Source organism: Pelodiscus sinensis, chromosome 5, assembly GCF_049634645.1.
Source record: "Pelodiscus sinensis isolate JC-2024 chromosome 5, ASM4963464v1, whole genome shotgun sequence".
NCBI classification, from domain to species: Eukaryota; Metazoa; Chordata; order Testudines; family Trionychidae; genus Pelodiscus; species Pelodiscus sinensis.
The window spans coordinates 112,686,619-112,714,403 of NC_134715.1; the positions used below are offsets into that span (position 1 = coordinate 112,686,619).

At 45.0% G+C, this 27,785-nt stretch overlaps 1 protein-coding gene across 6 annotated transcripts in view; it reads left to right on the plus strand.

The window, feature by feature from the left end:
- Positions 1-25,878, plus strand: part of KIAA0232 (KIAA0232 ortholog) — an 85,887-nt gene extending 60,009 nt beyond the window's left edge. For 5 of the 6 annotated variants that reach the window (XM_075930774.1, XM_075930770.1, XM_075930773.1 and 2 more), the window contains 3 exons: positions 17,236-17,344; positions 21,359-21,456; positions 23,282-25,878. In XM_075930774.1, the coding sequence (XP_075786889.1) occupies positions 17,236-17,344; positions 21,359-21,456; positions 23,282-23,452 (378 nt within the window). In that variant the 3' untranslated portion in view covers positions 23,453-25,878. The remainder of the gene's footprint in view (positions 1-17,235; positions 17,345-21,358; positions 21,457-23,281) is intronic. The other variant, XM_075930771.1, reaches the window with a different exon arrangement.
- Positions 25,879-27,785: the final 1,907 nt, after the last annotated feature.

Here is a 27,785-nt window from a genome sequence, read left to right on the forward strand (position 1 = left end):
GAATGGTAGAGGGACCTCCTCTGCTACCCTTATGTTAAGGAGCATCTGCACTTCCTGTTGTAGGAGTTGCTCATGAGAGGGGGCCATGAAAAGGGATGGGGTGGGGGAATGGAAAGGTGGGTAGCCAGAAGCTGGATAAATACCCCATCTTTACAATGCCTAGAACCCCACCTGTGTGATGTGACACGGGTCCAGGCATAGTAAAAATAGGACAAGTGGTCCCCAAACATAGGAACAAAATCAAGAGGGAGAAAGGTACATTGCCCTCGGGCATACCTTCAAAAGTTTTTCCTAGGGCCTGGCAATTACTTGGAAGACTGGGCCTGGTTATTAGCGACCCCACTCCCACGACTAACAACAGTTGGGGAGATGACGGTGACTTCACCTGCTACCTCTTCTATTCTGCTCCTGTCTCTGATAGGGAGGATTGTATCTGGGTAGCAGAGTAGGATTGAAATGCATTCACTGAGGCATAGGTGTGTGCAGGCCGAAGGACTTTAATGTAGCCCTTGTGTCCGTTAAACTATGAAGCCTAGAATCTCTTCCACAAACAAGACTGAACCATCAAAAGGAAGGTCCTGCATCATATTCTGGACCTCTGAAGGTACTCCAGAGACTGAAGCCAGGTGTTGTGCCTCATAACTATGCCTGTAGACATAGAACGGACTGCAGAGTCTGCAGTGTTGAGGGCTGCCTAGAGGAAGGTATGGGAAATTACTTTCCCCTCTTTTGAGGGCCACAAACTCAGAACTAGAGTCTGGCGGGCAGAGTTGATTTAAATTTGTCCATGGTCATCCATGTATTGTAATTGTAGCGAGCTAACACTGCTGGTTGGTTAGCCACGTTTAAGTGGAGGCTACCTGATGAGTAAATTCCTCTCCAACAGGTCCAGTCTCTTAGAGACCTTGAACTTGGGAGTGGGACGCTGATGTGCTTGGCGCTCCTTAGCATTAGCTGCATCCACCACCAGGGTGCAATTCTATAAGTAAGTACTCATACCCTTTAGAGGGGGCAAAGTGCCTACGCTCAACTTGTTTAGCAGTTGGAAGGATAGAAGCTGGAGTCTGCCAGAGGATTTTCATGGTGGAGGAAATTGTCTTGAAAAAACAGTGTGACCCTGCACACCTCCCTCCTCCAAGGACAAAATTTCCACCCTGGGATCTGCATCCTCCACCATTACCTCTACTTGCAGACCCAAACTGGGTAATGCGCTTCAACAGCTTTTGATGTGCCATATTGTCCATAGGGGGTAGCAATGTCGCCAACCCCGCTACTGCCTCGTCCAGTGACAACAAGGACGAGGAATCCCGCAGCTCCCCTTCTTCCTGCTCAACATCTGGGACTGTTACTAGTACTGTAGGCACATGTCCATGGTCACTGTCACCAAGATGCTGAGACATGGGCAGCACTGGGCGCAGACACTCCTGGAGCCTCGTGCCGGTGGTCCTCCCCGGAACAGGAAGCTAACACCTGCCCCGACTGCAGGCTCAGTATCGAACAGGACTGCACTGGTGCCCTGAACAGCTGTATAGCAGGTATCTGAGACCCCAGTGTGGTTTGCTGGGGTCTCTATAGTGGGGTCTCTCCTAAAGGCTACTGAGGGAGTGCCCCTGCTGACAGAGGCCATTGAGATGGATCTTGAATAATTCACTTGTGTCTAGTAATAGGTCAAGGAGTCCAGAAAGGCCATTGAGGAACAACAGGCGTCTCTCCTCTCGCCCCCTGCAACAGACTTAACAGTTAACACTTGAAAGAACTATCTATAATACAAACTAGGGAAATCATGCTTGCCCAAAGCAGAGACGCTGGCTCTGACAATGGTCACTGGCGTAAGAAGGAACTGAGGTAGGGAGTGGTCGGTAGGGTGCTATTTATCTAGCCATACTGACGCTGACCTGCTAAGGTAAAATCTTTCCAGGGTAAAATCTTCCTGGCAACTGTGTATGTGGCACATACACCTAAATTGGAATGTACATGAGCAATCACTCGAAGAATGGATGTGGAAAAAATCTTTTTAATTTGAACACTTGATACGATATTTTATTAACTGTAATTTGTTCATGTCACAGAGGTGATTATACTTTTCTCACAAAAATGTTGTTTCTAAACACAAATATTATTTAAGCCTGATTATGTATCAAGCAAGGTATTTTTAACACACCTAACAACATGGAAGTTGAGCATACAATAATTGTTTTGTTGACACTGTGCTAGTACTGTTTTTTTTTAAGAATTTTAAATATTTATGTTTGGTGTCCTAAGTGTGAATTCCTATATTAAAATAAAAGTGTAGGAAGACTTGTTTTCCGCATAGCTTTGAGTAAATAAATACAGGAAAATTAAGGATTGATACCAAGGAACAGTTTCCAGAAGAGAACTCACTATGTTGGGGGGATATCTGCTCGATAGGAGATCATCATGTGCGCGCCACAGCTTCCCCTATGCATTTAAGTATCTAGGTGCGGGGATAAGGGTGTCTGATTGTTGTAGAGAGAATGGCTGACACACTGTGTCCTGGCAACTGATGGCCTGGGCCCCTCCTGCAAGGTGCTAACTGAAGGTGTTGGAGAAAAGAGACAAAGGCCAGAGGAGGGGCTGGAGACAGTGTCAGATTGAAGCTGGCTGGGGAAACAGGGAGAGGCCCAGAACTTGGGTTTGGGCTCCCTACCCTGAAAGATGAGGTCTGGAGCCTGGGCCAGGGTCGCTGCAGACTGGAAGAAGGCAGAGGGTGAGTGGTAGAGGAAGGGGCTTGTGCTGAGGGGAGGAGAAGAAAGGGGAAGGCACCAAGGGATAGGGTGCAGGAGAGACAATGAGGGCCAAAGTGGAGACAATGATGAAAAAGGCAGGAGGGGAGGTGTCAGTGGGAGGGGGACAGGGTGATGCTGGGAGAGGAGGGAGTAAGGGCATTGGGAGCTAGAGGGGAGAGGGGTAGGTGCTGGGAGAAAGTTTGAAAGGAGGGGTGGGCATGAGGAAGGCGGGGATGGAGCAAGTCATGTGTGAGGGCACAGGGGCATAAGGGGAATGGGGGCAGAGGGTGGTGAGGGGGTGGACATCGGGGGGGGGGAAGAGGGCAAAGGGGACAGGGTATTGAGGGAAGGGGAGGCACCAGGATGGTGCAGGGGTAAGAGAAGGTGCAGGTGCCAGGGATTCTGGGGGTGAAGCAGTAGGGCAGACACCTGCAGGTGAGGGACCAGCCCCAGAGGAGACGGCAGGTGTGTAGAGGGAGGTGTGAGGAGAGGGGATGAGGAGGGGTAGCTCACATGATCAGAGTAGGGCTACTGGAGGAATGGGCACAGGAGGGAGAGAAGGGCTGTTGGAGGGGGGCAGGTCGCAGGAGGGCTGAGGGCAGTGAGAAGGCCAGGAATCAGGACAGCAGGGAAGGGTGAGGAGTTGGGGAGCAGAAGGCATCAGGGGAGCTGATGGAGCAAGGGGAGGAGACACGGCAGCAGAGGGAAAAGGTAGAGGTATATTAGATATTTATTAATAACTTGTGTGCCACAGTGGCACATCCAAACAAGCCACATGAACTCAGTACTGGTGCACAACAAAATTCATTCTGCTCATGAGAGGAAACTCTTAGGCTATGTCTACACTGGTGGCTTCTTGTGTAAGAACATCTTGTGCAAGGGTTCTTGTGCACAAAGTCTTGTGCAAGAACACATCCACACTGCCATGTGCGAGCTGTGCTTTTGCACAAGAGCATCCATGGCAGTGTGGATGCTCTCTTGCGCAAGAAAGCTCTGATGGCCATTTTAGTCATCTGGGTTACTTGTGCAAGAAATCCCTGACGAGCGTCCACGCTGCCCTCTCGCGCAAGAGCTTACACCTGTTAGAAAAGAGCGTAGCTTTTGACCAAGACTTCCTCTCTTACCATGCCGTACTGTAAATTTCCTTGTTCAAGGAAGGGCAGTGTGGATGCTCTGCGAGTTCTTGTGCAAGAATGGCTGTACTTGTACAAGAAGCCACAAGTATAGCCATAGCCTTAGAGGGAACACTTCCCCCAGTCTCTCTGTCCCCAAGTTAGTGTCACACACATTGGGTTAATGCAATTGCAGGATAGTTGCATGAAGGGGGTTTGATGGGGGCAAACTAATCCCTGTTGGTAGGAGGATGGTGGGAAAAGTCCTTTGAGAGGGGGTGACATGACATTTTTTACTTCTGGTCATGTGTCCATCTTGCCCCAAGTGTGTTATATCCAGAGGCCTGGCTACTGGGGGTCAAGGGACGTGGTTAACAGTGGTCAGGGGTGTGGCTAATGGGGATCAGGGGCCTGGTTAACAGCTGTCGGGGGTGTGGCTAATAGGGCACCACCAAAAATTATACAAACTTGCCGCCCATGGCTATGTGTGGGATTGACAGAAGTTGGTTCCCTAAAAGATGCTCACACCCAACTTGTCTCTAAGGGTATGTCTACGCTACCCCGCTAGTTTGAACTAGCGGGGGTAATGTAGTCATCCGCAGTTGCAAATGAAGTCTGGCATTTAAAAATGGCGCCGGCCGGCTTCATGCAAATGAAGCCCGGGAAATTCAAATCCCGGGCTTCATTTGCAACTGCGGATGACTACATTACCCCCGCTAGTTCGAACTAGCGGGGTAGTGTAGACATACCCTAATTTACAATTACTGCTGAATCTCATCATAGCAAATGTTTTTCATCATAATCTGATCATGAAGACATTTCTGAGTTCAGTGTTTTGTAGTGTGAGTAGTTCTGTTGATTTCAGTAGGATATGCACTCAGGAGTAAGTGTTCTTCAAATACTTGCTCATGTGCATTCCGTGTCAGGTGTGTGCACTTGCCACATGCACCTGTGCTGGAAGCTTTTCCCCCATTGTTATCCATAGAACCAGCTCTAGCACCCTCTGGAGCTGTGCACATTTGCACTGATAGAGGGGATGTTGCTGACTCCCTATCCCTCATTTCAGTTTTCCCTAGGCCTATAAACAAGTATCTGGCCACAAGGCCAGTGGTCTGTACTCTGACACTTCTGGAATCCATTGGCAGTTCCTCCCTGCTTTGGGGTCCCTGGTATAATGCTCAGGCCCTGGGGGCCTCCAGGTGGTGTTGAGCAGTAATATCCCATCCATCTCTGGAATCAAATGCAGGATCAGTTCAAGGTACCCAAGCACCTACAAAAGTTTTGGACAAGACCACCACAACCGGAAAATGAAATTGGTATCTTCCTCAATTTTGACCTCTTCCTCACCATGGGACCGTCTTACTCAACTCCATAGGACTATAAGGCACACCAAGAACTACTTAACCACGCTGCCTCAAACTTTGGCTTCAAAGCATTCGTCCACCAACGAATGCCCCATTCAATATTTTGGCAGCAGCATCTCCATCAAAGGTCACTGTTCCGGTCTCTGAGGAGGTAGTGATATTGTCAAGGCCTTTTTGTTACCGGTCCCCTTTTTCTGTCCCTTATGTCTAAGTATGCTGAGTTAAAAATATATGTCCCTATCAAGGGCTTTGAATATATGTAGTCTTGTCTCTCCCTCAGGTCCATGGTAGTAACAACAGCCAATGCTTAGCAAGTTCTAATCCACTAAGAAATTAGTTACATGCAAATTCTTACCTTAAACAGCTGTTCTTGTTTCAGGGAAAAGCTTCACATTGGAGTTGATCAGACTTGAGTCTATAGCTACTTCAAAGTTCTTGTATGCCCTCTTAGGTAGGATAGTAATAGAGAGGTAGCTGTGTTAGTCTGAACTTGATAAAACAGAAGGAAAAACTGTGTAGCACTTTAAAGACTAACAAGATGGTTTAATAGGTGATGAGCTTTCGTGGGCCAGACCCACTTCCTCAGATCATACTCTGGAAGAGAATTGGTATATTGGTAAATATGGTCTCTTCTAGAATATGATCTGAGGAAGTGGGTCTGGCCCAAGTGTCAGCCGACGGTCAGGGCAGTGTGTGTGTGTATGTTTCCGAGAAAAGGTTTAACGTCCGTGCCTTTACTGCTAGGACCGGGGTCCCATCGCAGAGGGTGGCCAGCGGGCCAACAGACGCCCCGTTATATAGGAAGAGCTTATTACATCTTAGATTTCAGCTGCTAGAATTTCATAATTCCTTCGCAGCGGGCAGCCTTGGAGAAAGACTGAAAGATGCCCCAGTGGATCCTGTCACCTGGGAGTGACACAGATCCAAACGCCCAAGCTCTTCCTATAACTGTCCCTTTAGACCAGCTGAAGTTCTTTTAAATTGTGCTTGGTTCTGTTACAGCAACTGAAGGAGTCAGGTTAAAGCTTAAACAGTTACAGGTTTACTGAGGAAGCTTATAAATCATATGGTTGCAATGGCTATTCTATTTCTTAACTATTAGCAAAATATAGGTCTTAAAAATGGTTACAAAGAAGATAAAGATAGAAAAATAGAAATAATGGTACCAAGTAACAGCTTACTATTTCTATGTGTACACTTAAGACAGAGGACCACATCCAGGTACCATTTTTACCCCCTTCTGTGCCTCTCGACTCCAGCATGTCAGGCCAGGGCCGGTCCCTCAATTCCTAGGAAAGACGAAAATACGAGGTGGGCGTCCCCATAGAACGTCGGGAGGTCAAACACCTAACCCGACCAGCAGGTAGAGGGTAGAATGACACTCAAAGTGAGTGTATGCTGGGCCCATCTTTTATACTCATGGGGTCACGTATTTTTCTTATCTGTAATGCCAACTGATGCTGGTCTGTCTGCTGTGAGACCAGTTCTTACAAGGGAGTTGTGAACTTAATTTACACTTGTAAGAGAGATTTGAGATGATTAAATTTTGAAGTACTGGACATTGTTTTCTCAGTGGGAAATTCCTCTCAGGGACTGTGTGTGTGTTCGAATCAACATAGGTGCCAGCCGGTGGCAGTCTCACATATCCTGATCTCTCCTCATATCTATGTTTCAGCTTCTCAGGATCAGATGAGCCAGCATAGACTATGCTGATTTTATTGCTCCTTCTCTGTCCTGTATGCTTCAGGAAGGCAAATAAGATGGATGATATGGAGGCGGGATGTCTGGCCACACCAAGAAAGCTCATCACCTATTAAACCATCTTGTTAGTCTTTAAAGTGCTACAGTTTTTCCTTTTCTCTTAAGTAGGGTGTGCCAGGCAGTTTCAAAAGCCAGCTGAAGACAAAGGCTATTTGTTTTCCATTCCTTAAATAGACTTTCCCTCAGGCTGGGAACTCGTTGTTTAGCACTCCCTATTCCCATAAAAATTACTAGGTTCAAGATAAATTCCAGTACCAGGTAGTATGGTCACATGTCTTTCTAGGACCAACCACAGTTGGGGCTTACTGGACAAACAAGACTATTCACACATCCTTGAGGTGATCACGGAGCCATTAGGTTTCCAGGGCACCAGTAATGTCCCTCATTAACACATTTAGAACTACAAACAGATCCATGCTTCTTATTTTTAACTTCACATACATGCACAAGCATAGGCTATACAGATTCAGCATATTGTAACTGTAAAATTGATATTACGGGATTTGGAGTTACGCATATTTATAATCCAGTTTTTATAAGGCATGGGTGGGGGTATAATGACAGGGCCGTGAGTTGGAACCTGGTGGAGATGGAGGGCTGGGTTTCCCTACCATGGCCACCTTCCACCTTGCGAGGGATAGAGGGTGGCCCAGACTGCTGAATTCAGTGACTCTTGCCATTGGCCCAACCACACTACCCCGCTTGCAGGAAGTTGCTAGAGTGATTTGGTAGAAGACATGGACACCAGACTGCAAAGTCCTGAGACAAGGGACACCCTTTAGACTTGGTCTCAGGGTTGTGATAGGTCTTTACTGTCCCAAAAGATGACTTGGTATACCAGCCCCACAACATTCCCCTGCTGTCAGGCAAAGTAATATATGTATTGCCAGATAGCACAGCATCTATGTTTTGTATCAGGAAGCTGGATGAAGCACGGGCATCAGTTATTCCAAGAAGCCATTTGCCTGTGGGACTTCTGTATCCAACATGTTACCCAACTAGAAGCGTCAAACCTCCAGGGGGTCCGGAATACATTAGCAGATTGCTTCAACCAGTCCTTCTCTTAGTGATTCCTCCACCTGGATGTCACCAGGACCGTCTTCCAGAAGTGGGGAACTCTCTCCAGGTGGACCTGTTCACTACCAATCAAACCAGCAAATGTTACTGGTTTTGTTCTCTGCACTGCCTTGACAAGAGATTGCTCTCAGATGCTGTTCTTCTGTTATGGGCAGGCACCCTGATGTACATCATTCCACTCAACAGGGTCCTCCTTTTGATCAAGAGGGAGAGTGAAAATAATCCTGATAGTCCTGACATGGACTCACCAACACTGGTTTGGGCTACTCATGGACTTAGCAATGGCAACTCCATGGACGTTTCACTGCTGCACCCAGATCTTGTCTCCCTGCATCTGAGAACAGGGAAGCTAAGGCTTGAGGAGCAGGCCTGTTCCACACTTGTCCAATAGATTCTTTTTAGAAAGCAAAAAACCCTCCACCAGGGCTACTTAGTTGGCTAAGTGGAAGCACTCCATCTGCTGGGTGTCTGAATGGAACCTCTCTCCATCTCCGTCATCTCCACAATCCATCCTGGAATGCCTGCTTGATCTAATGCACTACGTTCTGGCACTCTGATCAATAGAACAATCCTGCCAGCCATATCGGCCTTTCTGTCGCATACCCATTACAGATCAGTCTTCTTGAAAGCAATGATGATCAGATTTCTCAAGGGTCCAGAAAGACGATTTTTTGCTGGTCTATCACATGTTCTCCCTACTCCACTATCCCCCTCCATGAAACCTCAGTTTAGTCCTATTGAGGCTCACTTTTCTTCTTTTCAAGACCGTAGCATCCTGCTCACTTCTGGATCTATTGTGGAAAGTTACTTCCCTCATAAATATCATCTCTGCAAGATGGGCCTTTGAGATCAAGTTTCTAACCTCAGAACCCCCCCAGATGCGTCTCCCTCTAGCCTTCCTGCCAATGGTGGTATCACAGTTCCATGTTACTTAGGATATTTTCCTGACTGTGCTCTACATATTGCCACCTAACTCCAACAAGAAGAGGTATCTGCATGTCAGAAGTGCCCAGGATTTTTACCTTGAGTAAACCAAGCCCTTTCCTTACGAGCTTTTCATTTAACAGTTGCTGATAGGATGACAGGATTTCCAGTGTCATGTTGGAGAATTGGGTCCTGGATGATTACCCATGTCTTTATCTGCTATGAACAGGCAAAGGTCAGACCTTGGCTGATAGTGACAGCTAATTCAACAAGAGCACAGGCAGCGTTCTTGGTTCTTGTTCTGGTCCAAGACATCTGGAGGGCCACAAGATTATCTGTCCATACTTTGATGACCTACCATGCTATCATTCAATAGGCCTGAGATTATGCTGGTTTCAGCATAACAGTATTACAGTCGACCCGTTCATTAACTCCTGGTCCACCTCCAGAGAAGTTGAGTCACCTGACGTGGAACGGATATGAGCAAGTGCATGAAGAAGAAAAAATCGTTACCTGCCTATTGTAACGCTTGCTGTTTGAGATGTGTAGCTCATGTCTAGTCCATGACCCATCTCCCTTCTCTTTATGACAAGAAGGAACTGAAGGGGGGAACTGAAGGATCCCTTATACTTATGTTCTTGACTCCAGAGGGTGCTAGACCTGGCTCTACAAATATCACTGAGGGACAGATTTCCTACACTGGTGCATGTGGCAAGCATATGCACCTCATGGAATGGACGTGAACAACACATCTCAAAGAGCAACAGTTACGAGAGGTAGGTTACCACTTTTTTTTCAGGATGGGGATTAGGCTCCAAATTTGTAATTAACACAGTAGCTAAAGTATGAACAGAGCAACTTGTTAATGTTAGTCAGGGCTGGCTTGAGCCATTCCTGCGCCCCAGGCAGTGGGCGCGCAACGCATGCGTGACTCCACCCCCGGGCGCATGGCGCATGCACGGCTCCACCCGCTGGCGTGCTGCGCACCTTACAGCTGCAATTGGGCACGCAGTACATGATTGCAGCTCTAAGGGGCACTGCGTAGGACCTGGCCCCGAGCGCGTGGCGCCCCTTAGAGCTGCCCCTTAGAGCTGCCCCTATAGGTTGGCGCTCCAGGCAGCTGCCCAGCTAGCCCCCCCCTTAATCCGTTCCTGATGTTGGTGAATTTTTTTCCCTAATTCATGTTCTTCAGTCAGAGTTTCACATAAAAGTGGAAGCTGGATATTGAGCCAGTGTTGACAGGCTAACTTCACTCAAAATATAAATGTTCTTTGAGGGTCCCCCTGGGTGCTCCATTTAGGTGCTTCAGCCCCACTGTGCACATGGCCCAGAAAGTTTGATTAGCAGTCCCCCTGCCGGCAGCACGTGCTATGCAATTGCACAGTTGTTTGGAATGACAGTTAAGCACGGGCCAGTGGCAGTTCTTTCTCCACTGTCATTGGTCGCAGTTAATCAGTCTCCGCTCTTCAGCTTAATTGCCTGTGAATAGGCTACTTTGTTACCTAGTGACGGATTGATACTTTGTTTCTTTATCACATCTCTCCCTCAAAGTACGCAGCAGGGGGAGAGAGCATGTCCTGTCATGCCAGCACCTCCCAGATTTAAAAGTTGCACAGGCTGTGCCACCTTTATTTCTTCTGTGGATGGCCACAAGCAGTACCTCCGCTGTTTGGACAGAGATTGCTCAGTCAGCCACTGCCTGCACTGTCAGCAGCTAGCCCCTCGCTCTAAAAAGGCAAGGAAGCTGCAGAGGTGCAGCCTTTTCTCCTCCATGGCGGAGGCTCAGCCAAAGACTATCCCCCGCCCAGAGGCGATGCCCACGGGGAGAGAAGACAAAAACAGCACTTCCGGACTGGGACATGCTTCATAGCAGGAGCAGGATAAGAGTGCAAAACGCACTAGATCCCCTGCAGAGGCTCCAACTGCCAGCAACAAATTCTCCTCGGGCAGGGAGCCGGGCAGCAATTCGGGTCATCAGCATAACAAAAGATCCTGCTCACACAAGAGCAGTGATCCTAAGAAGAAGCACAGAGCTTCTGGCCATGCTTCTGACTCCTTACCCTTTCCCCCCCCCCCCCCCCAGCTGCGCAGTGGTACCGAGGGAAATGCTGGTACTGACTACACTTCAAAAGCCTGCCAAGCTGCGCAGCAACACGGCTCTGCATGGGGAAGCCTCAGCAGGGTCGTGGCTAGGTGAGGGCTTCAACGTGGCCCCACCATTCCAGACACCTCCATTCACGACGGAGGCAGACCTCGCCATACACTCAATGCCTTGCTCACCTTTATTTGGCTCAGATGTCACCTATGATCCAAGGGCTCAATATTCACTGGCACCCCAGCATCTCTGGCACACACATGCCTCAGCAAGGAAAATGAAAGAGAGCTAAGGGGCCAGAGGGCAGAGTCACAATATGTGCCCACACCACCTCAGCACCCACAAAACTGGCAAATGGCACAGTGGCTGCCACCACCACTTCTGCCTCAGTGGGCACGTGGGACCCCATGGCACCTTCCAGATTGCAACAGCTGCAAATACAACAAGCCTGGGTGCCCAAAGAACTGCCAGGGACCAACAAACAGCCAAGGCGGGCAGATCGCAGTCCTGATGGTCAGGTCACAGATTCTTCTGTGGGGGACACCACACAAGTCATGCAGACACACCAGGAGGATGCAGGCACAACTATGGGTAAAGATAGTCTACCCACGTCACCAGTAAAAGGGGATGACTTCAAGAAATTCCAGGACTTGTTCCGGAGGGAGGCAGATTTGCTAGACATACAGCTCTCTGAGGTTAACTGTAACAGACACAAACTTACCAGCATTCTCCAGTCCTCTCAGCATGTAAAGATGGCTCTGCCCATGAACGAGGCATTAATGGAACCGGCTAAAGAGCTATGGAAGACACAGTGCCTGCTACATCAGTGCCTGCTACATCTCAGTGCCTGCTACATCAAAGAAACTTAAGGGGGAAGAATTTCTCTTCTCCCACTCTCAGGCGAATTCGCTGGTAGTAGAGGCAGCCAGCCAAAGGAAAAAACAGTACCATTACCCCAGAACCAAGATATAAAACGAATAGAGGCAATGAGGAAAGCCTACTCCTCAGCCTCCTTACAACTCAGGATCGCCAACTACTCTGTCCTATTGGTCAGATATTCGTGTAAGATCTTTGAATCTTTTGATTCCTTTATTCAATACGTTCCAGATGATCTCAGGGATCAATATGAAACAAATATGACTGAGGGCACACTGGCATCTTGAACAGCAGCGGATACAGCTGTTCGCTCCATGGCCTCCGCAGTCGTGATGCAGAGAGCATGGTGGCTACAGCTGTCAGGGTTCCCTAAAGGAACATTGAGGACCTGCCATTTGAGGGAGAGAAACTCTTCACAGAGGCGACGAATTCTTCACTCCACACCTTCAAGGATTCCAGAGCCACACTTCGCATACTGGGCATACAGCTGTCTGGCACCGGAAAAAAGCAGAATAGGCAATTGAACCAACGGTTCAGATCAACCATCTTCACACTGTGACAGAGATCATACGACAACCAAAGACACATAAGACAAACCCGCAGGAGGCAGGGAAATGAGCCCATCTCGACATCTTCACAACCATCCTCCGCACGACAGTAGATTTGAGAACTTGGTCAAGGGCACAACGGCCCCCAACACTCTAGGACAGACAGCAACAAACACTTGAATTTTCGACAACAGATTCACCAGTTTCAACTCAGCATAGAAAAACATCACCTCTGACCAATGGGTCCTGGAGATAGTAAGATCAGGATACTGCATACCATTCACAGCAGTCCCACCTTCCCAACCCCCCTTTCCCATCCCTCTTCGGGGACTCCTCTCACGAGAGCGTCCTCTAAGCAGAAGCACAACGTCAGCTTCTACTGGGTGCCATAGAGGAGGTTCCCACACACAACAGAGAGGGGATTCTACTCTCGATATTTCCTGACAGTGAGAAAGTCAGGAGGGTAGAGACCCATTCTAGACTTAGGAGGACTCAACAGGTATGTCAAGTACCAATGCTTCAGAATGGTTACATTAGGAAAGATTATATCTGCCCTAGAGAAAGGAGCATGGCTATCGACCCTCAACCTCAGAGATGCATATTTCCATATATCGATCCACCTGGATCACAGGTGATTTCTACGATTTACAATCAAAGACTTGCATTACCAATACGGAGTCCTACCATTCGGGCTGTCCACAGCGCTGAGAGTCTTTATGAAGGTACTCTCTGTGGTGGCAGCACACCTCAGACACAGAGGCATAAACTTTTTCTTGTATCTAGATGACTGCCTGATCGTAGCATTGTCATATGATGGAGCCAACCAGTCAGTGAGGGCAATGAGAGCAGTATTTGACTCACTCAGCGTCCTCCTGAACCTAGACAAATGCATGCTTACCTGTACCCAGATGTTGGAGTTTATAGGGGTGCAGCTAGACTGTGTGCAGGGCATAGCCTCTCTTTCCATACAAAGAGGGTCACGTCTACGTGACTTGATCACCTCGGTACAAGGTACCCCACAGACCACTGTGCACACTTGTCTCCAAATTCTGGGCCATATGGCAGCTTCAACATTCGTAGTGCGAAACACAAGACTGCACATGAGGGAGTTCCAGGCGTGGTTGCATTCAGTACATCGTCCAAAGCACGATCCACTCCGCAGGATACTACACGTGCCTGAGTGCATCAAGGCCACCTTGACTTGTCTGGACAGACAGCAACAATGTATGCATTGGACTACCGTTCCAAGCACTAATACCATCTGTCTCCATCACGACAGATGCATCCCTAATAGGTTGGGGGGCTCAAATGGGGTCCACTGTACTACAGGGACAATGGATTTGCACGGAATCCTGTCTCTACATCAACGTGCTAGAGCTCAGAGTGGTAAGGAGGGCATGCTCACGGCTCCTCCCGCAATTAAGACACACAACTGTGCAGATAATATCTGACAATATCACCTCTATGTACTACATAAACAGGCAGGGGGGAGCCAGATCCTGCAGCCTGTGTGTGGAAGCGATGAAACTATGGCATTGTTGCATCACACACAGCATAACACCCATTGCGCTGTATATGCCGGGCAAGGACAGTGTGCTAGCAGATGCCCTCAACAGACAATTCCCACATGACCACGAATGGGAAATCAACTGGTCGATCATACACACCCCCATTTTCTGAACCGGTTATCCCATGGTGGATCTGTTTGCCACACACAGCAACTTAAAGTGTCCGCTATACTGTTCCAGGGCGGGCATCGGACCAGGCTCCCCCGGAGATGCTTTTGCAATTCCATGGGACTTTCCACTAGTGTACACATTTCCACCAATACCCCTCATGCAGTGAACAGTAATAAAGATCAAACAGGACACAGCCATACTGGTGGCTCCGAATTGGCCGAGGCAGATATAGTATACTTCCATACTTCAACTAAATACCTGTCAACCATACAGGTTTCCCCCGGTTCGTGCACTTCTGACTTAAGACAGAGGCCGTATACCACATCCGGGAATACATACACTCAGCCTACAAGCATGGATGTTTGTTGGCTCATGGATAGTGAACTAACCCTGCCCAGAAGAGTCAGGGACATCCTGGTTAACTCCAGAAGACCCACAACCAGACAAACCTACCTGCAGAAGTGGGCTGGGTTTACGGCATGGAGCTCCACGTGGGCTCAGGAACTTCGCGGGACAGGGATCTCGGACACACTACAGTATATCCTCCACCTGCAAGACACAGGACTTTCTTTGAGCTCAATCAAGGTACACTTAGCAGCCATATCAGTGATACACCCACCTATTCAAGGGTGGTTCGTTTTCTCCCATCCCTGTGTCAAGAGATTCAGGAAAAGGCTACAGAACCTCTACCCTCCACAGAGGGAACCAGCCCCTTCCTGGGGCCTGAACCTGGTGCTGAACTCCATCATGAGATGCCCATTTGAGCCGCTCACAACTTGCTCCCTGCTTCACCTCTCCATGAAGGTGGCCTTTCTTGTGGCAATAACATTGGCCAGGAGAGTGGGGATGAGAGCAGCGCTCATGGTGGAACCACCTTACATGGTGTTCCACAAGGACAGGGTTATCCTCAGGACCCACCCAAAATTCCTTCCCAAAGTACCTACTTCATTCCACTGCAATGAATCAATTTACTTACCTGTGTTCTGCCCGAAGCCGCATAAGGATGACGCTCAAGCAGCGTAGCACATGCTAGATGTCCACAGGGCTCTTGCCTTCTACCTGGAGTGGACGAGAGACTTCCGCAAGACTCCTAGACTATTCGTGTCATGTGCGGGAAAGAGCAAAGGCTAACAGGTGTCCAAACAATACATATCTAAATGGATTTCCTCATGCGTACAGCTGGCTTACGAACAGACACACAAGTAGCCGCCAACATCCATTCAAGCACATTCCACGAGGGCAGTGTCTACCACCACTGCCTTCCTCAAGGGACTTCCGATTGAAGTCATCTGCAGAGCGGTGACATGGGCCTCCACAAATACCTTTGCACAACATTATGCCATACAATCTTTCCATGAATTGGACACGAGATTCGGACACACTGTGCTGTCCAACATTCAACCTTGTAACACGGAGCACCCACCTCCAAGCAGGAGTACTGCTGGTAGTCACCTAAGTGGAGCACCCACGGGGACTCTTTAAGAAGAAGGAGAGGTTACTCACCATGTGCAGTAACTGGAGTTCTTTGAGATGTGTCCCCATGGGTGCTCCACACCCACCCTCCTCTCCTCTGCTCTGGTCTGACAAAGGTCCAGCGTAGAGAAGGAACGGAGGGTAATGCTGCCAGCGCATGCTTAACTGTCATTCCAAACAATTGCGCAGTTGCACAGCACATGCCAGCGGCAGGGGGACTGCTAGTCAAACTTTCCAGGCAGTGTGCACAGCGGAGCTGAAGCACCTAAGTGGAGCACCCATGGGGACACATCTCAAAGAACTCCAGTTACTGCACAAGGTGAGTAACCTTCCCCTCTTACACAAATATAACCATAGAATTGCAGAATCATGTCTGTTGTGGCAAGCTTTCAGTATCTTAGGCATGTGCATTAATATTGCAGGAACTACTTTGTGGCAAAATTCAAAAATAAGTTATGATGTTTTTATTAAAGGATCAAGATTTGTTTTAGACATACAGTTGATGATTTTTAAAAAAAGAAAAGCTTGAGTCATTGTTTCATAACCAAACTGTCACTAATTAACTCAATTTATTTAAGCAGTTTTTAGATTTCTTTCAGTGTATCCAATTGATGGTACTATTGCTGCATTCACTTTTAGAGGCTGTTAGAGAATAAACACTAGGACACTAAGATTTTGTCTACCCCTCAGATTACGTTGATGTAACTTACAAATCCACACCTGAGTGACATAGTTTACATGTGTAGATAGTGCTGTATTGGCAGGTGAGCTGCTCCCACTGATATAGTTGCCATGTCTCACAGAGGCAGGAGTTAAGCCATCAAAAGAGCTCTCTTCTGTGGGCTTAGAGCAGGGCTACTCAACTTTGGAAGCCCCAAGGGCCACAATGATACTCACAACACATGCTGAGGGCTGCAAATTAAGTGGTTGAATATACATGCAAATATATATACAAATAGCTTCTTTCACACTGACGGGCATGAATACAAAGATTAAGCCTTAAGCCGTGGTGCCAGACCCAAACGTGGCCAGTGTGAGCCAGTCAACACCTCTCAGACTCTGCCCACAAGGCTAAGCAGCCAGCACTTCCCACAATGTCCTGCCCCTCCCAGCACCTCTTTGCTGAGGGCTAGAAACACCGACTCCCTGTCCCCATCTGTTCCAGCCAGCCTGTCTGCTTGCGTCTTTCAGTGCTCACCCTGCCTGGGAGACACCTTGCTGTTGTGGAGTGTGTTCCCAGTGGAGGCCATGTTCAAAGGATCCTACCCTTGGGCCATGTGTTGAGCCCCACATAAACCCAAACTGCACTGTGGGCTGCAAACAAATGGGCCACGGACCACATGCAGCCCACGGGCCATGTGTTGAGTAGCCCTGTCGTAGAACATCTTACCTCAAGCATTGTAAGTGCTGTAGTGTAGATTTGGCTTAAGATAACCCTTTCCCCCCCCCCAGTATAATTAGAAATTGGACCATATTATTTCCTGAGCTTGACATTGTTCTCAAGAGACACCTTTTGCCATTGGGTGTCAGAGTGCATTGTTATTTGTGGGATACTAAAATATGATTATTGTTACAACAGTTTCCTATATTGAACACTGATCTGCAAAGAACATGTGGCAGCCAGGAAAAGCAGTGCTGGTGGGAAAAGGCACTCTATTCTCCTCTCTTTCCTGCATCACAGTGTGAAGGTAAGAAGAAATCCATTGTTTAACTGTTAAAATTGCTATCAACTATATATAAAATTGTTGTAAATGCTGATTTGGGGGATAAACAGTGGTGGTGTCAGATAAAATCAGATTTTTAATAAACTGATCTTCCTTATTCATGTACATGATAACTTTAGATAAATTTAAAATGAAAATATTTTCTACTGTGTGCTAGTTTGTTCATTTTTTTGCCTTTCCCTCACTTTGGACTATAAAATAGATGTCAGTTTCACTTCTGTTTCTAGTTATTTTCTAGTTATATTAATGCAGTGCTGCAGTGTTTGGATTACACATAAAGGGGAATGTTTGGGTTTTTTTTTTTTTAAAGGGATTTCTTCAGATCTTGAGCTGTAGGAATTTATCTTTAGAAAAATTTAAATTTTGGAGCCAAAATTGCCTGAATCATATATTTTCAAGGGATGATAACTTGAAAACACATCAGTAAATTTTGATACATTTATCAGACGGGGTACATTCATAATAAATTGTTGGAATGAATTTTTAATTCATTGAATATTTTTAGTTCTTTGATCCAAAACTTCCAAAGAAAAAGGATCTAATTTGAGATTTCCTAATAGCTAATTGTACTTATTGTAGACTAAAGTTTTTTGGTGTTCAGGGAAATAAAGGCCACAATAGTAGCAAGGACAGAAGGTTAGTTGTTAAAGGAGTAATTGTAACTTGGCCTGAGATGATGCAGCAGAGGATCTGGCAGGAAGGCCACAAGGCCTTTGTGGGTAGTGGGGATAGTTTGGTGATTGATTGCCCATCATGAAATTGCATATCGAATATATTATTCAAAGAAAAGGTGATTGGGGAATGGATTTATTTTTTGACACCACTAAGATGTGTATAAGGTTTATTTTGTAACGGTGAGAGTAATTAACCATTGGAACAATTTACAAAGTGTTATGGTATATTTTCCATCACTTGCAATTTTTACATCAAGATAGGATGTTTTTCTAAAAGTCATGCTTTAGGAACTATTTTGTAGTCCTTTAGTGGCCTTTTAGAAAGGTCAGACTAGATGATCACAATGGTCCTTTCTGGCTGAGGACTCTATGAATTGGGGAAGGATTGGCAGTGTGTGGAAGCTGAGGGGGCTGGCTACCAAGTAGATTCTGAGGCCACCTGTTAGCTGGTGTCTAGGGCAAATACTCATTCAGTAGAGGAACCATTCCCTGATAAACCAGAACTGGAAGCAGATTAAGAGAAGGAATCTCCCCAAGACGATGGGATTGGGGCTGCAGATGACTTTTGTTGAAAAGACTTAACTCATCTTTCCCACATCCTTAATCCCCAGATGAAAGTGGATGGTGGTGGGCTCTCAGCAATGATGTTATGATGAGTTTAAAGGGCTGATGGCAGCCTTCCACCAAGTGAAACATTACAGTAGGAGGGACAGTCTGCACTAGAAGAATTATTGCTGGATAGTCCTCAGATGTATTACTGAACAACGCTGTGGCCTACCTAAAACCACATTCCTTGTATCTTATCTGTCATCTTGTGGTATCTGAGACAGAGTTTGTGGCTTTCAATAGTAGTCCCTGACTAAACGCATCAAGTAATTGGTTCAAGTTCATGTAACTTTCCATATCCCAACTATTTTTCCCTCTATATTGTGCCTTCCTGGATGCCCCAAAAGTTGGGAAATAATTTAACATCATAAATGTTGTTCACTTGACAACATCCAGTTGAACAAACTGCATTTACTTTTACACAAGTGCGAAGAACATTTTAAGTTATCCATTTCTCAGTAGAGAAAACTATAAAATGGTCCTTATGAATGTCCTTGACAATTTTATTTTACTTCAGTATGGTTATGACTTAAACTTAATATTTGTAAAAGTATTTGTGCTCTGCACAAAACAGAGCAATGCTGGCATAACCATTATAGACCTAAATCTAGCAAGCCTGAATTACTCAAATCCAATTACTTAATATTTAATTAGACGTCTATGAATTTAGAAAAATAATACTGTTAGTCTGATTTATTCTTTAATATTAATTACAAAATATTAATACAAATCACTTGCAAAATGCACAAATCATTTTACAGATTTACAGAGGCTAGATTGGTTAGTTAATATCTTTTAATTGACCAACTTCTATTGATGAGAGAAATATTTTCTTTCTAATATCCTGGGACCAATGTTGCTACAATCATGCTGCATACAAATTCTTTTATTTGTTCTAAAGAACATTGAATACTTGAAATAAGTAATTTAATGTCCGGTACTAACATCATATTATAACAGAAAATAAATGGAGTCCGGCAAATAGATGACATAACAGAGTTTAATCTTAAACTACACTGTGCTACAGAATTCTCATACACATGCTAACCTAACCCAGTGATCGCCAACCAGTAGATCGAGATCTCCTGATAGATCTTGGAGCCTCTGACAGGTGACCCTGACAGGTTTGGCTAAGAGGCTATAAAGTGCTAGCACTTCAGCTGTCCCCTCCCTCCCACTGCTGAGCACCTTCTGCCCTTTGCCTTGGAGCTGCCCATTCCTGAGGGAGAGGAAGGGTGCTGGTGTCAAGGTCTCTCCCCCAATTTGTATGCTTTCTCCACAGAGCAGAGAGGGGGCACAACAGGACTTGGGATGGAATTTGCCGGCTTCTTTAAGGAGTGGTCCAGGGCCAGGGCAGGGGTGAGCCTGCCTTATCCCCACTGCACCACCAACCCAGGAGCTAACAGTAGTGCCCAATTGGAGCCCACATCCCAAACTCCTACCCCAGTTCTGAACCCCCTCCTGCACACCAAGTCTCTACATCCCAACTGTCTGCCCCAAGAGCAGCTCAGAGCCTTAATCCAAGACCAAAGCCTGCATCCCAACCCTCTGCCCCAGCATGATGAAAGTGATGGAGGATGGAGTTAGCAGGGGTGGGAAGGAGGCAGAGCAAGGGTATTTATATTTGAGGTAGATCTTGGATTACACTTAAATTAAAAAAGTGATCTTGTGCTCAAAAAGATTGGAGACCACTGTGCTAACCAATACAGCTATACTTAGACCATCACTAGCTGAGAACTCCCTATGCTAGTGCAAGTTATAATCACAGTTCTGCTTTTTAATTTCTTTGATGAAGATCATGTAGGTCCTTCTAGAGTCCAAAATATTTTTTTTAAAGTACATCAATCTAATTGTGTTAACATATTTTTGGGAAAACCACCAGCTGTATATGTGCTCAATCTTTTGAGTGAAACTTGCCTGTTTTTCATCACTACCTGCTGGTGTTTTGTCATTCCAGCTTTCATGGTAGAATTTATTTCATGTGAGGAAGAGGAAAGATATAGAAAATATGTATGATACCCTTTTTCATTTAAGTTGTCAAAATGTCTGTTCCATTAACTCTATTAGAATGAAATCCTGACCCCATCAGTTTAAAATCTGACATTAGTTTTTTAACAAATCAGTCTTTCATATTGCAGATATCCGCACCTGTCTGTCTATGGTTATCTACATGCAAGACATACTCTGATAATGTTTGAAGTAACCCCAGTGGACCAAATTGAGATGTTTATTAATTAGCTTACATTAATGCCCAATGGTTCCAATTATGATCAGTGCTTTGTTGTGCTAGATTTTGTACAGAGTAGTAGTCATAAACAGTTTACACCATTAGAAATTAAACATTTAATAAGACATTTCTAACCAAATGGGGGTGGGGGAAGTGGGGAAAGCAATTTGGACATTCTACATGGTGGTACTTCTACAAGTTTTTAGTAATTGCATTTTTCTTTTTGAATGTAGTGTTGTTTGAGGTGAAATTTGAGTGTATTCTGAGAAGAAACCTGCATTGTACTTCAGTGTTTAATGCTGTCAAACCAGAACCTTTCACAAGCATTGAGTTAACACACAAATACATCTGAAGAAAACTCTTTAGATAACCTTGTTTCTTAACGAGATTGTTCTCTCTCTCCTTTCTTTCTTTTTTTTTTTTTTTTTTTGGGTGGGGGTGTCTCCTTCACTCAAACAAAAACACCTCAAGAATGTTACACAAATGCCAAGGGAGAGAATGGAGTAGGAGAATACCCAGATATAAAGGAAGTTTCCAGCAACGAAGACCATCTTTTAGATATTAATATGGTGGGTGATTTATTTTTATCCTTTGTCATCACAATCTTTGTGGCTAGTTCCAGTTACATTACAGACTACAAATTCTGATTTTTTTTTCTCCACATCTTCATTTTGAAGGCACTTTCTCATCCTGGTACTCTTTGTAAACTCTTTACCATACTTACCCTGTCTTTGGGCCAAGAGGGTGGAATGTAAGCCCTCTGGGATGATTGTGAATTGATTGGTCAGATATGCTGGAAGAGTCCTGTATATTTTTTTTCCCACAGAGCTTACTTCCTATAACTAGGGTGGGACAATATGCTCCTGTAAACCATATAACTGCTGTTTGCCATTTGGTTCTAGGGACACCATCCCTGCCTATCCTGGTTAATAGTCATTGACAGACCTATCCTCTATGAATTTATCTAGTTCTTTTTTTAGCTGTTACAGTTTTGGCCTTCTCCAATATCTTTTTGCAAAAAGTTCCACTGGTTTTTTAACAATATGCATGTTGAATTTTGTGTCCTTCTCATAAGTGACAGATAACAGCTCTGGTGAATGGTACTTTTGCAGACAGAGAAAATGCTTTTTGTCCCAGATATTGCTACACTTCACTTTTGGGTTATGCCCACAAAAGCTCATGATGGATTGATTGATACATATATCAAAGCCTCTAAGATGCTGCAGGACCACTCATTTAAAAAAAAATTAAATTACAGACTAACATGGCTACCCCTCTGGGACTTTTGCCAAGGATGTTCACGTGGAGATTCTTACTTAGTGACTTGCCAAATAGAGTATATTGTGTAGTGTTGCTAGCATCTAGATTTTTCACTAAACGCACCCATGTTAACTTATTGATGCAGCTGCAAATGTGATGTTTCCAGAAGTACAGCATGATGCAGACAGTGGGGATGTTAATAATAGTTCTTCAAATGATTAACTGGGCTTATTGGATAATTCAAACAACTACATGCACACATACACCCCTTGCTGCCTGTGTATCAGAGGCAGCAAGGTGGGGAGGCAGAGCTGGTGCCTGTAGGGAGCCTGCTTTTAAGTTGGCTCCGGTTCCTGCAGTACTACCTCCCATAGAGGGGGCAGAGGCTTTCTGCGGCAGTCCCAGGCCCACCATGGACAGAGGTTGCTCTGTGGGATGCTGGGGCAGCATCTGTCTGTGGGGAGCTCAGGTCTCCCGCAGACAAGGGCTGCTGCGGCTCCATGCTGCTGCCTCTGTATCAGAGGCAGCAGCATGGGAGGGGCAGGTGAGAGCTGATCTGCACAGGGAGCTGATTTTTAAACTGGCTTCCCTTGTGGACCGGCTCTGCGTGTCACCCTTCACCCTGTGTTGCTGCTTCTGATTCAGGGAGCACTTTGATGCCTCTGTGAGTGGGTCCAGGAGCACACTAGCTACGGGCCCTGCCCCCGGTGAGTATTTTAGTAATAGTGTAACCAGTACGCTCTTTTTTTTGCAGCTACACAATTACTAAAATAAATGTTATTTAACATCTCTAGTGGACAGACCTTAAGATTTGGGAATGACTTGGAGACTCTCTCCAGTTAGCAGTGATAATGATGTAATCAGAATTACAAATATGGTTCAGTAACTGGCAAGAGTGGGAAATGGAAGACTTAGAATAAAAGGGGTAGGTGAAAAAAATTCTGTCCTGAATGTGGACTTGTCATCACTACCCAACCCTCACTATTCATGTCTAAGATAGAGAGGGAAAATTAGAACATTGAATAACAGTGGCCCCTTCCACCAACACAAAAAATAAACTATTAGCCTACAAATAGAAGAATATGTTCTGTTTTCTGCTGTACCAAATAAACTGTCAATAATTTAAATCCTTAGGTTTCTTCTGTTCATGAAGCAAGGTGTGCAGATGATAGAGCAAAACCAAATGGCTTCAGGAAGAAAATATACTCCAGTGACAGCTCCAGCTCTGAAGAGACAGCTTCAGAAGGTGGAAATGAATGGGCTGATGCTTGTGAGGAGGAGCTTTTTTCTCGAACTCACCTATAAAACTGCAGAATACAACAGATGATTTAAAAGTAACATGAGATGGAAAACTGTCCTTCCTGAGGGTCTGTAGCTCTAAAACAACAACTTGAGTTTCCTCTTCAGTTAATGGCTTCAGATATGTATTTATCTTTCTCTTCTTGCTTATTTTATAGTTAGGGACATAACTGTCCTGTTGAATATTTTACTTTCTCCAAACTGTTAAAATTCTTGGCTATTTGAACTAGACTAGATTGTGTTGTCAAATCAAGAATGGATGTGCATGTGCTTGTCTTAGTGGTACCACTGCTTTTTTGCATCTTATCTGCAGTTATTTTCATTCGTAACTGTAGCCCTACCACTATTACTATCTTATTAGCATTGCAGTGTCTACAACTACTTCTGCTATTCAGAGACTTTAGCTTTTGGCACATTTAGGATTTGTTCTTTGAGAACTGGGAGATAAATACTAAACACTGTAATCTATCAGTGCCTTTCTGAATGCAGGAGAAAAGCATGAATGACTTGTCCAGTCTTCATTCAGTAAATCTCATAACTTTGAAGTAGGAACAACAGGGTTGTGCTTTAGAGACTTACAGAAACTGTGTTTTCTATCCTATCATCTTCCCATCCCTACTCCATTCTGCAAACCACTGTTGAAGATCCAGTGGTTTGTAGTCTCCTTGCTAACTGGAGAAGCCAAGGATTTTTGTAGGAATGGAGGCAATGTGGGTTTTTTTTTTTTTGTCCTTTTTTAGTGACCTGCCATTGTAAGGTAGAAACATTTAAAAAAAAAAAAAACCATTGTATTCCCCTCCCCCACCTCCCCAAAAAAACACTGGGGTGATATGGGGATTGTTGTGAACTTTGTAACAAGTAATGAGGATTTTGTCTTGTTGCAAAGGATTGCATTCATGTAACCTGCAATTGCATCCTATATTGAATTTGAGCCTGATGACTAAAACTAAATTGCTCAGAATGTTCAGTGTTTTACATGCAAAAGGTCAGTGCTTAACTTGAAAGAAATCCTCTGGCTGCTGCAGTTAGCTGCTGTTGTGGCTGTAATTTAGTAAATCTTGTAGTTCATTTTGTGTTCCTGAGAGAATGTTAGGGACAAGTTATGTATGGGGCGGGTGGGTGGGTGGGTGCGGGACTGATGACTTACAACATACATGTGTGATTGCAGTAGTGATTGTTGCTTTATGTGACTTGCTTTTAAATTTTATTTTTGTTAACCTAGAAAGTCAATACATCATCAAGTTGTATCCGTACAAGACTATCAGCTCCTTGTGCTTTTAACACATTATGCAAAATTTATAAGCCAGGAGGAGCAATATTTGCAAAACTAAACATCCTAAGTTTTTAACAGCTAAGTTTTTAAAAAATTAATCTATACAATAGCAGCATGTCTATAACATCAGGAAGTGCAGAAAGTCTAGTACTGACTTGAGAAAGCTTAACCGTTAATTTTCACAGGCAATAAAACTCGTAAGAATTATAACTGTTTGAAATATGATCTCAGCTGGCGTTGAAATATGTTCTGTGGAAGGGAGGTGAATTGAACTGGGTTTCGTTGCCTTAATTGATAGTACAAGAGTTAAGATCTGTGGTTATAAAACCACAAAGACTGCATGTATCCTTTTATGTTAAAACCCTTACTTAATTGGCTATTTGTTCTTACCAGTAAAATTTGTCTGATCCTGCTATTAAACTACATAATATTAGGGTTTATAGTCATAAAACAAATCTTTTGACACTTTAAATTTTTATTTATTTTCAGATTTTGGATAGGTTTTTATGTATTTTACTTTCTTCTGGAGCTTCCTTAAGAGGTTGTTTAGCACCTGCACTGAAACTATTTATCTGTAAACATGAAAGTAAAATGAACTTAACATGTAAATTCCTCAAATCACTACTACAAAGAAGAATGGAATAGAGCTTCATTCTAGAAAAGAAGACCAAATGGACATATTTCAAACACAATCTTTGGCTTGTTTTGTTTTGGGTAGAGCTGCTTTTTTTTGTAAGAAAGGGCTCAAAAATAACAAAGGTGTTATCTTTAGTGATGTAATACTCCAGCACCTTTGGAAAAAAATAAAATAATATATAATTGAGCTTGGGCAATAAAAAATTGTCTGTACTTGTTTTCATAGTTTAATGGCTAAAGCTCTGAAGCTTTCAGTGAGAGTTGAGATGTGGTTTTTAGTTTTTCTGTATGGATAGAGACACAAAAAAGCATTAAAGGTTGGCAAACGCTGAACTGCACTGTGGTATGAAGCGCATTGCATATCCATAGCACTGAAATATCAGTTTTCCATTCCTGGGCTGAAATTTGTTTCTACTGTTTTGCTTCAAGTGGTTGTATTTGTTCTGATTTCATGTACACCAGAGTAACTGATTTTGTTTTCTTGTGGGGTTACTTAACACCGAATAAAATTATAAAAGGACAATTGGATGGCCTGTTTGTATTTGTTGCTTTAGTTAAGATATATAATCCTCATTCAGATTTAAACATATAACGCTTAGTAATTAAATATTTTGGGGTAGAGGATACATAGTGCAGATATCTAACATGAGTCTTCTTTCCTTTGCTGTGTCTTTTCGCTCTTTTCTTGTGTTAGTCTAATTGAGACCTGTAGGCACTGCCAAAGATCCCTCTAAGCTGGGCAGCCATGCAGCGGCCTAACAGGCCTCACACGGGGACTCAGAGCTACCACACAGAGTGTTGCCTCTGCCCTAGCACAGACCTCCCCCCCCCAGCCACGACACTTCATTGCTGGAGGAAGGGCAGGATGGGTCATCTCTTCCCTGGCTGCAGGTGCTCCATAGTGGGACTGGAGGAGTGCACCACTCCCCTAGCTATGGCCCTCAACCTGGAGCTGCCACTGAGGTCCATGGCCCTACCCAGCCTAGCCCGTACCTATGGCTGGGGGACAAGCACTCCTTCCCCAGCTGTGCCTGCTGGAGCTGTGGTGGCCATGGAGAGGCACCTCTTACAAGGCTCCAGGCTGCTGCAGTGAAAGAGGGCTAAGGGTCCTCTCTCCCTGGGGCACCCTGAACCCCTCATCCTGCCCCGTCCCAGAGGCTGCATCCTTAGCCACAGCCTTCACCCCACATGACAACCCTGTGCCCCAGTCCTGAAACACTGCATCCCATATGGATACACATAAAAATAATTTCACACATCGACATAAACAATTGAGAGAGAACACTGGGCATTAAAATCTTTGGAACCTTGAACTTTCCTCAGAAAAAACATTTTGAAACGAGGTGAGCAAACACGGTAATTCCAGCCTACTTTTGATTCTAGAAAACTTTATACCCTGAGGTTTAAAGTAAGGATGTTAAGGATTAGTCAACTATCTGATAAGCAGATGCTTATCGGATAGTGAAGTCGACTAGTCACACCCTCCCTCCTCCTGCTGCCTCTATCAAATAGAGGCAGCAAAGGGCAGGGAGAGAGGGGGTATTTCAAAGCGTCAGTGCTGCACGAAGCTCGGGTATGGGGTCTGTGTGGTGCTGCCCCTTTAAAATGCTGCCGCAGCGTTTCAAAGTAGCAGGGCCGCCTGGGGTCTGCTGGGGACTAGCTGACTCCAGGAGGCATTTCCATAGAACCCAAAGTCAACTGTGGAGTCCCCATCTGACCCTGGGTTCTGCAGAAATGCTGCATGGAACCCGGGATCACCTGGGAACTCGGAGTCCCCTGTTGAACCCGGACTCCATGAGGGTGCTTCTGCTTTGAAATGTACAAGAGACCCCGCTGGAGATTCTTGTACATTTAAAGCTGGCACGCCGCATGCAGCCTGGGGCCAACTGGAAGTCCCGCTGACCCCGGGCTCCATGCGGCGCTGCTACTTTGAAATGCCTTCAAAGGAGGAATGTGGAAGTGCCTACTGACTATTCAAGCAGTCAATGGAAATTCCATCAACTACTCAACAAGTACATTAATTGATATTTAACATCCTTAGTTTAAAGTAGGACTGTCAACTAATTAAAATATTAATCACTCTTAATCATGCAATTAATTGGGGAGGGATAGCTCAGTGGTTTGAGCATTGGCCTGCTAAACCCAGGGTTGTGAGTTCAATTCTTGTGGAGGCCATTAAGGGATTTGGGGCAAAAATTTGTCACAGATGGTACTTGGTCCTGCTGTGAAGGCAGGGGACTGGACTCGATGACCTTTCAAGGTCCCTCCAGTTCTAGGAGATAGGCAATCTCCATTAATAAAATAATTAAAAATTTGTGATAATTGTGATTAATTTCACTGTTAAATAATAGAATACATTTAAATATTTTTGGCTGTTGTCTGCATTTTCAAATACAACACTGAATACAAAGTGTTCATCCTTCCAGGCTG